General features: G+C 36.3%; 1 protein-coding gene across 5 annotated transcripts in view; it reads right to left on the reverse strand.

The window, feature by feature from the left end:
- SLIT2 (slit guidance ligand 2) overlaps nt 1-12,460 on the reverse strand; it is a 270,822-nt gene that overhangs the window by 52,464 nt on the left and 205,898 nt on the right. For all 5 annotated transcript variants that reach the window (XM_075709781.1, XM_075709779.1, XM_075709780.1 and 2 more), the window contains 5 exons: nt 7,339-7,413; nt 4,097-4,240; nt 2,358-2,501; nt 1,049-1,215; nt 74-206 (listed from right to left, as the gene is read on the reverse strand). In XM_075709781.1, coding sequence (XP_075565896.1) covers nt 74-206; nt 1,049-1,215; nt 2,358-2,501; nt 4,097-4,240; nt 7,339-7,413 — 663 coding nt within the window. The remainder of the gene's footprint in view (nt 1-73; nt 207-1,048; nt 1,216-2,357; nt 2,502-4,096; nt 4,241-7,338; nt 7,414-12,460) is intronic.

A 12,460-nucleotide genomic window follows, 5' to 3' on the forward strand; every position in this document is an offset into this window, starting at 1 on the left:
CCCCTCATTCTTGAACGTGACAATATAAATCTGATATTGATTTTCATAAAAGGGGAAAAAATGTGCCACTTACAGTTCAGTTACATCTTTTGGGATGCCTTTAGGCAAAGCTTTCAGGCCTTTGTTGCTGCAGCGAACTACTGTGTCTAGACAAGTACATTCTGCAGGACAGCGGGACAGTGGAGAGCAGCTATTGTCATCATTTCCTGGTTAATAAAAACAAACAGATGCTAAGCTTGCTATACAAATGTCACTGTAGTATTGGCAATAATATCCCGCCTGGAATTCTTGTAAGCAAACATGATATTTCTACGTTACGATATCTGCAAGTAGGGAAAACTTTAAGTCATCTCTGTAAACCACCGTTCCAAGAATTTACATTTCAAGTGACATTTATGTAGTACAATGTTGTTTTACTAGGAAAAAATGCTATTATATGGAAAAAAAAAGATCATTAAAGAAAGAACAAAACTTAAAATGAAAGATAGTAAAGGAAAATACATGCTGATTTTCAAAATTAACAAATTATTAAAAATAAACAGTTCCTTTAAAGAAAAGTTACAGCCTTGAAAATTGACAAACTAATAATGCAATAAATGGAAGCAAGTATGAGAGAGATGCAAGAGAGCAGCCACCTTTTTTTTAAGCGTTGAGGGGAATTCTGACATTCAGGAAGTTACAAACTAAGCAAAATGGCATGTTATTTGAGCAAGTAGCCTGAAAGAGCACTTGATTCAAGCATCAGCATTTGAAAATATTCTCATCTGAATGACAACATTTGACCAATTTATTTGATTTTTATATTATCTCTAAATTATGATTTACAGTATTGAACACAGGCAAGAAAAACTTTTGAAAACATATATATAATAGCTGTGTGCTTGCTGATCATCCAAAAATGTGTGAAAGATTTTTAAACTGACGTAGAAACTGAGCATGAAGCACAGATGAAGTTATTTAAAGCATGACATTTGGGGATCTATGGGAATCATGCCACTATACATACGAAAGCTGGAATTATAAGAAGTTCGAGTATTGATTTTCTTACCATCATCACATGTAAAATCCTGAATTGCCACATCCTGGATGGGAATCTCTTTGAGGAAGTAGGGTTTTTGGCAGCGAGGGTTCCCCGTCACAATGCGTTTCTTCCTTAGCCAGTCTCCAAGCCACGCGAGATGGCAGTTGCAGTTGAAGGGATTGGCCAAGAGGTTTCTGAGAACCACAGGAAAGTTTACTTCAGATGACACCATTTTTTCATCCTAAGTATTCTATTTCTATTTTCAAAAAGCTAAGCTTAAATACCATTCTTCAAACAATACTATGTACACACCATAGGTGAAAGGTGTAATTTAGGCTCTGTGTGGTGAATCTTGATATAACTCGTTTAGAAATAATTTAAAACTGTCAAAGACCTGATTTGTTGTCAAGCCACTCTGTACTGATAATGCAATAATTTTGTATAGAGATGAAGTCTGATTACTTTACATTATTAGCTTTAACCTGACAACAGCTATTCCATTAATTTGTCATCTCAAGATTTCCATCTTTTATTTGCTCCAGAGAATAAGTTTCCTATCTGAAGTGACAGCTAAGTTGATTACATGCCAGTTATAAAAATGAATTTATTTCTAGAAGTCTCAGTACTTTTGGCATCTCCTTACTTCAGCACAAACCTATCGACAATTCCATTATTTATAAACATGCCATCCTTAATACGCACAAATTAGTCACTTGGTGCAAAGTGTCACTTTTTATGTAAAAAGGGATTAAGTATTTTCCTGAATGATGCTACCTAAACCAGCATTTCTTCAGTAAACTTGAGTGGCAGCTTTGCTCACCATTTTCCCTTCCCTTAAATTACATCATATTTAAATACAAAAGGGATGTTTCTTTTTATAGAAAATGAGACTGAAGCCTCATTAGAAAACATGTATGAATTAGGAATCTCAGTAGGCAGAGGAAATTTAAGATAGTAATTGGACGGCCCAGCACAGAAAGACAAACAACATGGCGATTCGACCGGCTGCGATCGTGTGATGCCTACCCAAATTGTGGGTTTCTACCCTGGCTCAGATCACTGGGCTTCTGCGAGGGGGATGACTAGGACTTTTTCCTGCCTTCTCAGGCCCTTCCGGAAACCAGTCTAACGCTGCATCAAAGGGCACCATGAAAACATACCCTTCATGCATCCAAGATGGTCCAGAAAATAAACTTTCTCAAATATCCCTCTGTGAACTCTTTTTTCCCTTAACTTTACCTTACGCCCTGAAATTATACAGTAAACCACTAACAGAAACGTCCCCAAAATGTCAGAGGTTTAAACTCGGGTAAGGTAAAACACGAACGTGACTTACAACGTAGAGAGCGAATGCAGGGTGTCGAAGGAGCCGGGTGCCACGGTGGTGATCTGGTTGTCATACAGCGAGAGCAGACGGACCGAGCTCAGGCCCGTGAAGCTGTCGTTTCCCACACAGCTCACGCGGTTGCTCCTCAGCATCCTGAGAAAGGAAGGATCAGCATTTCTTACCTTAGCCCGAGCAGGGGCAGGAGCTGAAGCGGCGTCCTGAGCAGGGGCCGAGAGGTGCGACCCTGAAAGGACTGCTGCCGCTGGAGGAACCGCCAGCGCAGTGACCCCCGCGCTGCCTGTCCCCCCACCGAAGGGGCTGAGTGTCCCCGTGTGCATGGAGGGGACTGCAAAACAGGAAGGGGGGTGGGTAGGTTTCACAGAGGCAAGGCGTGTTTCCCTTACGCATCTGTGGGTTTTTTTCTTTCAATACCAGAATCAGTAATTATAAGTTTGCTAACTGACAATAAATTAAATTGATTGAAATTCCCCAAATTAGAGACACATAGCAGTCCCCTCTTCATGTTTCCAAGCCTAATGACTCCAGAGCTGCCACTTCCATGGAGCAGAAGGTTGTACCAGCTGGCCTCCTCCTGAGGCCCCTTCAACCTGAATTTTCTTAGGATCAATTCTAGAAACCACTTCTACTACATTAAATCATAGAATCATAGAATGCTTTGGGTTGGAAGGGACCTTGAGAGATCATCGAGCCCAACCCCCCTGCAGTGAGCAGGGATTGAACCTGTGAACTTGGCGTTATTAGCACCATGCTCTAACCAACTGAGCTAACCTGGCATTCTCAAGCATTTCAGTTAAATGAAATCAGGATACCCTGACTCCTCCTCAGCATGACTCTTAAGATTTAGTAAAAATTTCAGAATACTAAGCAAGAAACACCTATTCTAAAATCTCTCGTATTTCTGTAAATCATATGAGCTTTGAAGTTTGCTGTTTTCCTACCTGTCCATCAATAAATGAGTATTTTTTTCCCCACACTCTTGACTAAGAATAGCTGCTCTGAAAAATTTTAGCACCTGTAAATGATAGGCCTGATTTATTAAAAATACCCAATGTCTATGGACAGCTGAAGCCCCAAAGACCATTTAATCTTGGCTTTGCTCTGCTGATCAGGACAGGCTGTCTGAAGAAGGCCAAGAAGCTGAGGATTGTATAAACATCTTTTTTTGAGCGGAAAGAGCTAAACTGCCTTCATGGAAAGAATGAAATGAGTTCAAGCTATAGTGCTTTTACTCCTCCCTTAACTGTTGCAATGACATTAAAGTTACTTAGGAGAGAATCATTTCCCACATTTCAATATCCACCAGAATAATTTTTTCCTCTAGCAAAATTCCCAGTAATGGTTGAGCTGAATTGAATCAGACTCCATTACGTAAAATGTGTAATTCCCATGCAAAATTCTGTTACTTTGAAGCAGATGATTATTCCCATTTCCATTTCTGCAGCTGGATGTTTACCCATTCTCAACCGCTTCATCATTTTAGAGGACTCATAATTTCTGTAGTCAAGTAAGCACAACGAAGAATTTCACCTACACTATAGCCATAATTAATAATTAATGAATCCATATAATGTATGATAACTTTTTGTAAAATAGGAACAAAAACTAAGATACGCTTGAATAATCCATAGCTAATCCTCCAAAATCAAAGTTTTTAGGACAGCTAGAATATTACTTCAAAAATACCTGGCAGAAAGAAAGAATAAAAACACCCACATAATTACACTTACAGTGTTTTGAGACTTTCTAGTCCTTTGAACATTTTGTGTCGAACACTTTCCAAGCGGTTGCTAGTAAGCAATAGCTCATTCACACCAGAGGCTCCGTCAAATGCTCCTTCTTCAATATCAGTAATCTTGTTATTGCTCAGGTTTCTATTACACATTAACAGAAACAGGGGAAAACACGTTTTCTTTTTTAAATAGCCTAAATTAAAGGTTAAATGCTGCAGACTACATAGACTTCAAGATACTGAGTTGTTGTGTAAAAGAAACAAATATATTCTTCAACTTCGAACCAATAAAAGCAAAATTCAATGCCCTGCTAACTAAAGAAGTAAAGATTTTTAAAGCAATCTTTGGAAGATGCTTTTAAATAATGGCAATTACCCGGTCCATGCTGCTGCCACACAAGAACATCTTTTCATAATTTTGAATGTTGTCAGTGACTGTGTATTTTTTTCATGTCTCTAGTCCTTGTAGCATTATTAGATGAATTAATAACAAAATGATACTGTATGAGTACCAGCACAACTAACCACTCTGATTTCTGTATTTCATCTTGGTAGACACAAATGTAAGAAAACAGTATAAACAGTGACATATGTAAATGGAATGTGTGAATGTAAACAGTAAATGAAATGTTAATCATTTATGACATTAGTTAAAAAGGAGGGTTTATAAGCGTGATAGTTCATTTATCTGCAATTCGCATGCAAAGCAGATCAAAATGTGGGAAAATGACCTAAAATACTGCCAAAATATTTAGTGTTTATGGTTTTTAGTTGAAATATGGAAATTACATCCCAAATGGGTATTATCTGTACTATATCTATACAAAAGCATACATGCTCAAAACCACACATTTTCTTAAAGATTTTTCATGTTACTCTTGCCTCCTTTTGTTTTGTCTCATACAACCATTTATACATATTACAGAAGTACATATCTACACACTGAACAGTGTTATAATACGCTAGTGATTCTTAAAAAGCTCTTAAAATGCTCTGAGACAGTGTAAAATGAAGTGAAGCTAAAAATTTTTTATTTGATGGAATTAATGGTGTTGGGAAGAAAATCAAACATGATTTGATGTAACTTCTAGAACAGCATTTTGATTGTTCAAATCATGGAAGATACTATTTGTTAGAACAAAAATTCATACACTTGCCAGAATGAACTGATGCCATTATCTAAGACACAGAAAACAAGGAGTTGTGGCTTAATCTTGAGTGCTGACTGCTTATCTCTAGCCTAGCTGTAATTTAACATACACCTTGCCTGTGATGAAGGATACAATCATCGCTTTCATTTAGTTTCACAGTGGAGCTCTTCAGTCTCCTGTAAGGTGCTGCACAAGACTGGAAGCAAGAAACTCATTATTTCTCATCTCAGCTGGCTTATCCATGTCAAGCCCTTAGTTTCCTAAAATCTTATTTGTTGCTGGTGTAACACGGATAGTACTTCACCCACTTCACAGGGATATTTTAAGGATTGATGTTGCATAGCTAATCAATGATGCAGTGCATACGTGTGCTTTATTACTGATGAACCATCAAATCAATTAAACATTTAGGACCTAATTTTTCAATGTCATCTGTGCAGAAAGACCTTTGCGCCTATTTGAACCTCCAGAAGAAATATGAGCCCCACAAAAATACAGAATTCACTCATATTGGTATCTCTGTAACATCACTACCTCACTGCTTTCCAGTCATGCTTAACCAGTCACTATTATTCTCTAAATTGAAGAATGTTGTAAAAACTGATAACTACATTAGGAAGTTATGGAGCAGTATTATTAAAAATGTTAACTTTTCATTAACATTTTCTCAATTTTGTTCCTCCTTAATTATCCAGATTTCAAAGCTCTCGGGAGTTCCAGCAGACAGCTACACTAAGACTGATTAATAATCTTCCTTCTCCTTCTTACGTCTTGAACACCTCCTCAACTAAAAAGCAGCAAACTAGCTTTAGATGACATGAAATGTTTACTCAGCTACCTTTATAGCCCGAAAATATGTAATTACTGACAGTATATTCCCTTTTTCCCATTTTTTTAAATATGAAGAACTGATATGTGTGTGCATGCCTGTGTGTGCTTGTGTATGTATGCCACATTATTTTATTTATTTTAAAGGCACTCTGTAGCTGTAAAAAGTGCTAATCTGAGATACTTGAGAAATAAAGAAAACTGGGTATCTACTGTATAGCACCAAAACACTGCTGCGCCAGACATTTCTACATTCTTTTTTAAAGTATCTCAGTCCAATCCAAAGTGGCAAGGTGTACTTAAGTGGATAGGTCAAAAGCGAAGTTGGTGTTTTGGGTTTTTTTTTTTTTTTTTAATCTTCGTCTACTAACTAAAAAAATCAGTAATAAGTATTTAACTAACTGTGATCATGACAGCTGCCAGCAAGGATCTGGATAAGGCTAACAATAGTTTAGATAATACTATTGCTCCGCTTGAGATTTTGGTCACTAGTAATCTAGACTGACCTTTTACAAATGGTAGCAATTTGGTGACTACATTCAAAAAGCAGTGCATCATTTTCATTAATCTGATGTATTTTTACTTGCATTTTTCTTCACTTACTATTTATGTTTGGAATTAATCCTGAAAAGATTGAGCACAGAGTCACTAAGTCTAACTAAATGATCTACCCTCAAATACGTCTTTTATATAAGCAAAAGAAAAGGTTTTCATAAATTTATTTTTAGTAATAACTGCAACTGGTTAGATTATAAACTCCCCTTAGAACATGAACTGTGAACATGGACTTACATGGATGAGCTATCAAACCATTTTTTTTCTCAGTCATTTAATTTTGGTATTCCCTTCATCTAATGACAATTTAATGAAGCACAGAATCAAAGGCATGTCTTGAATGTGCTGAAAGAGGCAAAATTTCCTGGTTAGGGAGTAGTACAGGAAGTTACAAAAGATTACTGGAACCTTTTTTAGCAGCTTATATGGTGAGGTCCCTGCTGCGGCTCCATAACAGACCAGCTGGCTGGACACTGCAGTGAATGTGCCGGAGCTATACGCCACGAGAAGTTGTTACTGGCAGTGCCTAGTCCCATAGAGAAGAGCTGCCAACTCTGATCTACCTCAGTGATTACTCTAAACCCATTCTTAATTTTTTATTAGAACATACTGCATCTTTTATAGGTAAGAACTAAGAAAGGTGAAGAAACACAGCAAAGAGCTAATGCGCTATCTGAATAGACAAGGTCCCTGAAGTTGCACTTACATTTTACGCAGCTGAGGAAGTTTCTTAAAGATTCCTGTAGCTTCCAGGACTGAAAATTCGTTGTTATTTAGTCGCCTACAAGAAGTGACATCAATTTCAGAAAAAAATATTCAGGCATTGGTACAGAAAGTTCCACACTAAGTAAGCTGTTCAGACTGGTTTAACTGAATAGCTGGTATTCAACTGGTAGCTAAAGAACAATTCCATATATACTGACATTTCTAATTCTGCTAATTCCTGTGAATGAACATTCTCGTTAGTTAAACTTAGGCATACATAAGACATGCAGAATCAAAACCAGATCACAAAATATCATACAACTAAAACTGCAGAGAAATATAAGAAGATGTTTTTAATTTTTCTTCTAAGGGAAGAAAAACAAAAATGTAACTAAGGAAGGATTCCATGGCAACTTATAAATAAAAATCTTTAAGAAGTACATAAAAGCACTGAAGATTAGTTTACTGTTCTTTAAAGGATATCAGGTGGGGTCTGCCAGACATCTGGAGGTGCTCACAGAACACTATTTACAAGAATGAAATAATTACTTTATGCTCAATGCTTCTTTTGAATAGGGACTGAAACACACTGCATAGGTATTCCCAAGAATTTAAAAACACTTCTCCGACCGTGATTTATCTTGAGACCGCTACAACTAACACACATAAATTGCATAAGGAAGCATTAAATGCTGCTTTGTAACACTACAAGAAGGTATACAATGAGCAACAAATACTAGCTGGATGCTGATCCTTCCTGCCCAGGTATCAAGGCTGTTGCAACATAGCAACCTTTAGCAGCTGCTAGGTTAGGGGACCGTCTATATTTCAAAAAATATTTGCACTGACCTGGCATTCCCTATTTCCACTCTTGAAAAGAAAATGGAAATTATGAGTCTTAGATTCTTTATATGTTTTAATGGAGTCATCGTATTAAGGAAGGGAGTCTGTCCAGCTTTTATTTAGAGATCTTAAATAGGTAGGAAAAGACATGACTGACAAGATCACTGTGAAATGGAATTCAGCACAATTCTAAATCTGGAATGCTTTTCAGAATTGCCTTATTGCAAGACAAGATTAAAAAACCCCTAGAAAATAAAAGCAAGCTGCTCGTTCATCCTTCCTTCCTGCTCATTCTCAATGATAGCCAGAAGGGAAATTAAGATTGTAAATCTGAAGGTATGTCTGTACAATGGCTTCAGCATGGAACCAAACTGAGAGAAGACAGGAAGAGTTTTTTGAATATACATGGATCGTTTGTATACCACACTGAAGTACAAGGAACATGAAATTCAAAAGATGCTACCACCTCTGAAAATCAGCTGGATGACTACATGTGATTTTTTAGTGGGACCATATCAAATGAATTTTTTCACAGTGTCAGTTAACAAAGTTACATCATCATTGTAAACAGCCTTTTTTTCCCTGTCCATCAACAACGGAAGCATCAAGCGTTCTGTAAATGCTGACATCTTCAAATACTTTTCAAGTGCTATATTATCTAGTAGAATGACTTGTTTGTGAAAACATTTATTGATTCTAATAATTCTAATTTTTCCTTGCTGTGCTCTACTGCAAACATTTCTAACCCCACTGAAAATGACAATTTGATCCTTTCTGCAACAACCTTTTATATATTAAAAATAATTTACTTTGTCTCTCCCTCAAGTTTCCTTCACACAAATGCATTCAATCTTTTCAGTTTTTCCTTGGAAGTCTTCTTTTCTAGATGATTCTTATTCTCCTTGAAATTTTTTCGAAGTGATCCATCTCCATCTTGAAAAGTTAAGTCCTTGACACATTGTTGCCACTGATATTTTACTATTGTAATGTACAGTAAAACAATCATTTCATATAAATTACATACTACACTCCTGTACATACATCCCAAAATGAAATTTGTAGCAGTGCCCAATGACACTCCTTCATCTTCAATATGTATGATAACACCACCATAGCCTTTTCTCTTGAACTACTTGCTGGTTATTCCTCAATCTTCCACTTGTGGTGCTAATTAGTCCTACCTAATGTCATAGAATCATAGAATGATAGAATGCTTTGGGTTGGAAGGGACCTTTAGAGGTCATCTAGCCCAACCCCCCTGCAGTGAGCAGGGACAGCTTTAACTAGATCAGGTTGCTCAGAGCCCCACCCAACCTGACCTTCTCATATGTAGAATTTGAATTTTTATTTTATTGAAATTGGTCTTAGTCTACTATCAATATTACAGAACAATTTTAAGAATTTACCATGTGTTTTGAAAATTTTCAGTGTTTGAGAAGTTTCTCCATACTTCTCTATGATGGAAAAGAAGCATGGGTTGAATCACTGTATTGTGTTTGGTTAAAGCTGTCGTACAAATCCTATCTTCTCTCTAACTTTGTGTATATGGTGATATCACATATCATGCATAATCATTGAGGGTAGATCCACAAATAAAGGGATATCAAGAGTTACAAATTAGGGGTTTGTGGTCAGAGGAATGACCACATGGATCACATGGCATTTTTATAGCTGGAGATTGCTGGCTTTAGAAGCAAGAAGTTTTCATTCTATTATCATGGTAAGTGATACCACACACAGAGGAATCAAAATTATTACAGATGACCGGAAAATTAATAGATGTGGTGGTATCTTCCTTCTGGATCTTAATATCATTATTTTTTGAGCCCAGTGCTCTTTACTGGTAAAGACAATAATGATAGTTGTTACCTGTCAATCACTGGATATATACTTGTATCTGGTTTATTCAAAGAAAAATACTGAAATGTCATTCTCAAAACAAAAAAGCAAAGAAGCATTTGATGATGATGTCTAAATATTCCATTTCTCTGTTCTATTTGATGCTTTTTCCTGTTTTATTGACACAATGGGTAAGATATTTGCATGTTTTGGTACAACAGCTGAACCTTCCTGGAAGGCTTTGTACCACAGTGATATTCATGCTTTTGAAAACTATCTTGTTAGGATCTGGTATTGTATCAGCTATTGTAAAATCATTACAAATATTGAATATATAAGACTGAAAATATTTAGCGTTCCTCCTGGGGAATCTTTGAGTGATTTATCAAATGCTTCCTGAATTTTCCTATGTATTAGTATGCTACCTGAAAAAATTTTTATTTCTGGGGTGCATTTACAGGCTTGTACTTTATCTCAAATACTTCAATGGCAGATTAGACAGATCTTTCACTCATTTTCTGGAAGACTGTGAGCGCGCGACAAAATAGAAACAGAACAGCACTTGGCTCATTTATAAATTTTTTCAGCTTTTATAATTAAATATCTGTCTTGAACTGTATTATTATTTTCAGATTTTTTTAAAAACAACTACTCTGAAGAAATAGGTTTTTTTGACATGATATTATTGTTGCAATCTACCCAATCGATACTCTTTTCCTCACTTTTGATCTTCATTTCCAAGATGAATCTCGGCTCCGAACAAGAGCCTGCAGAAAATAATCTAGCCTTCCTCATCACTGTTATAGAAGCATCAATGTCATTTGACTCTGACAAGTATCTTTATCTCAAATTTGGTGGGTAAAAGAAAAGAAAGGCTAGCTAGCTGCTCTTCTCGTATATGCCAGTAAATGTTGTGAACTGGAAAGCAGAGAGTGGCCCTACGACTAGACCGGGAAGTCCGAAGAGGAGCAACAAAGGCAGTGCATCAAAGACAGGGAATAACAGGAGGAAACAAGAGAAAGAGCTGTAACTTTTGTATCAGTGAGGCAAATACCAGAAGAGCTAGAGCAACTGGAATTTTAGAGTTAAAAAGTGAAGAAATAATTCCTCCATCCCCTCTAGAATAGTTGCAAGGCTGTTGAAATTTTTATTACATCAAAAGCCTTGAAGAACAATCTGTGCAGCTTATCAAGAAGAAGGTTGAATAGTGACTTTGTTACAGTTTAAGACCATCTTACTTGGATAAAGTGCTGGATAGAAAAGGGCTCTTTAATGGCAAAAAATATAAAAGAAGCCACTATCGAAACTGAAGAGAGGTGGATTCCACCTGGAAGTAAATGTTCCAATTTTAAAAGATTTTAACAGAAGTGAAGGAAAATGATTAATTTCTATAACGCACTCAGAATCTCTGGTGGATTTTTAATCCACGGATACCTTCAAACCAGACTGGATGTTTTCTGAAAGAAGTGCTGTAACTAAACATGAATTATGTTTTACTCAAACACAATTTTTTTGTTGACTGAAATTTGAGAGTTTAGGATACACAGCAGAAGAGGCTTGATGATTTAATTGTTTCTTCTGAATTTAATATGTATGAAACATAGAAAGAAAACACTTGACAGTTTATCTTCCATATGTAAAAAAATGAATATGAAAACCAATTAAAATACTAAATTAACATTATTATTCCTTCAGAGCAGAAAGAATTAAACAGAAGTCCTGCTAAGAATCAAGACAATGCATGCTTGTCACTTCAACAACTCCATTTCTCATCTCTTGGTTCAGTAACTATGATTTTTACAACCATTACTTTATGATCTTCTCTTACACTTTAACCTGTTACCCATTCCATCAGTTTTTATTCTTCAAGTAATTCTATCTCAAAGTATTACAGCATAACATTATATACATTTGATGAGTATTTTCTGTCTTCTTGTGGACCTTCCTCCACACTACAATCTTCTTCCTTTTTCTTTCCTTTCTTGTTCTTCACCCTCTATATAGTATCCCTAGCAAATCCCATATAAAAAAAAAAAAAAAAAAAAAAAAAAAAAAAAAGAGAAGTATTTCTCCACTGAAATCTATCTCCCTTTGCCTAAGACTGTGTATCAATTTTTTCTTCTCTGGCACTACTTGATGAACAGTAAATCAACAGTGTGAACATGGCCAAAAGCCGAGCTTTGCTTTTCCCACACATGCCACTTTTTCAATTGAATTTGCCATTATTCCGGGCACAACTAGAATTACCACTCAGATTTGTAATTGGAACATCGCTAAGTTCAAATCCTTCTCCCAGCTCAAAGACAGACAAAAATCTCCAGCTCTATTTACACAATATTTCAGTTTCAAATTCCTTTTCCTGTCCAGATATTCAAAATCCTTAACTATGGTCTCATTATTTCATACCTCTACTGCTGTGCTGTTGCTTTGATGCCAGCTGC

The sequence above is a fragment of the Pelecanus crispus genome, chromosome 4 (genome assembly GCF_030463565.1).
Source record: "Pelecanus crispus isolate bPelCri1 chromosome 4, bPelCri1.pri, whole genome shotgun sequence".
Taxonomy (NCBI): Eukaryota; Metazoa; Chordata; class Aves; order Pelecaniformes; family Pelecanidae; genus Pelecanus; species Pelecanus crispus.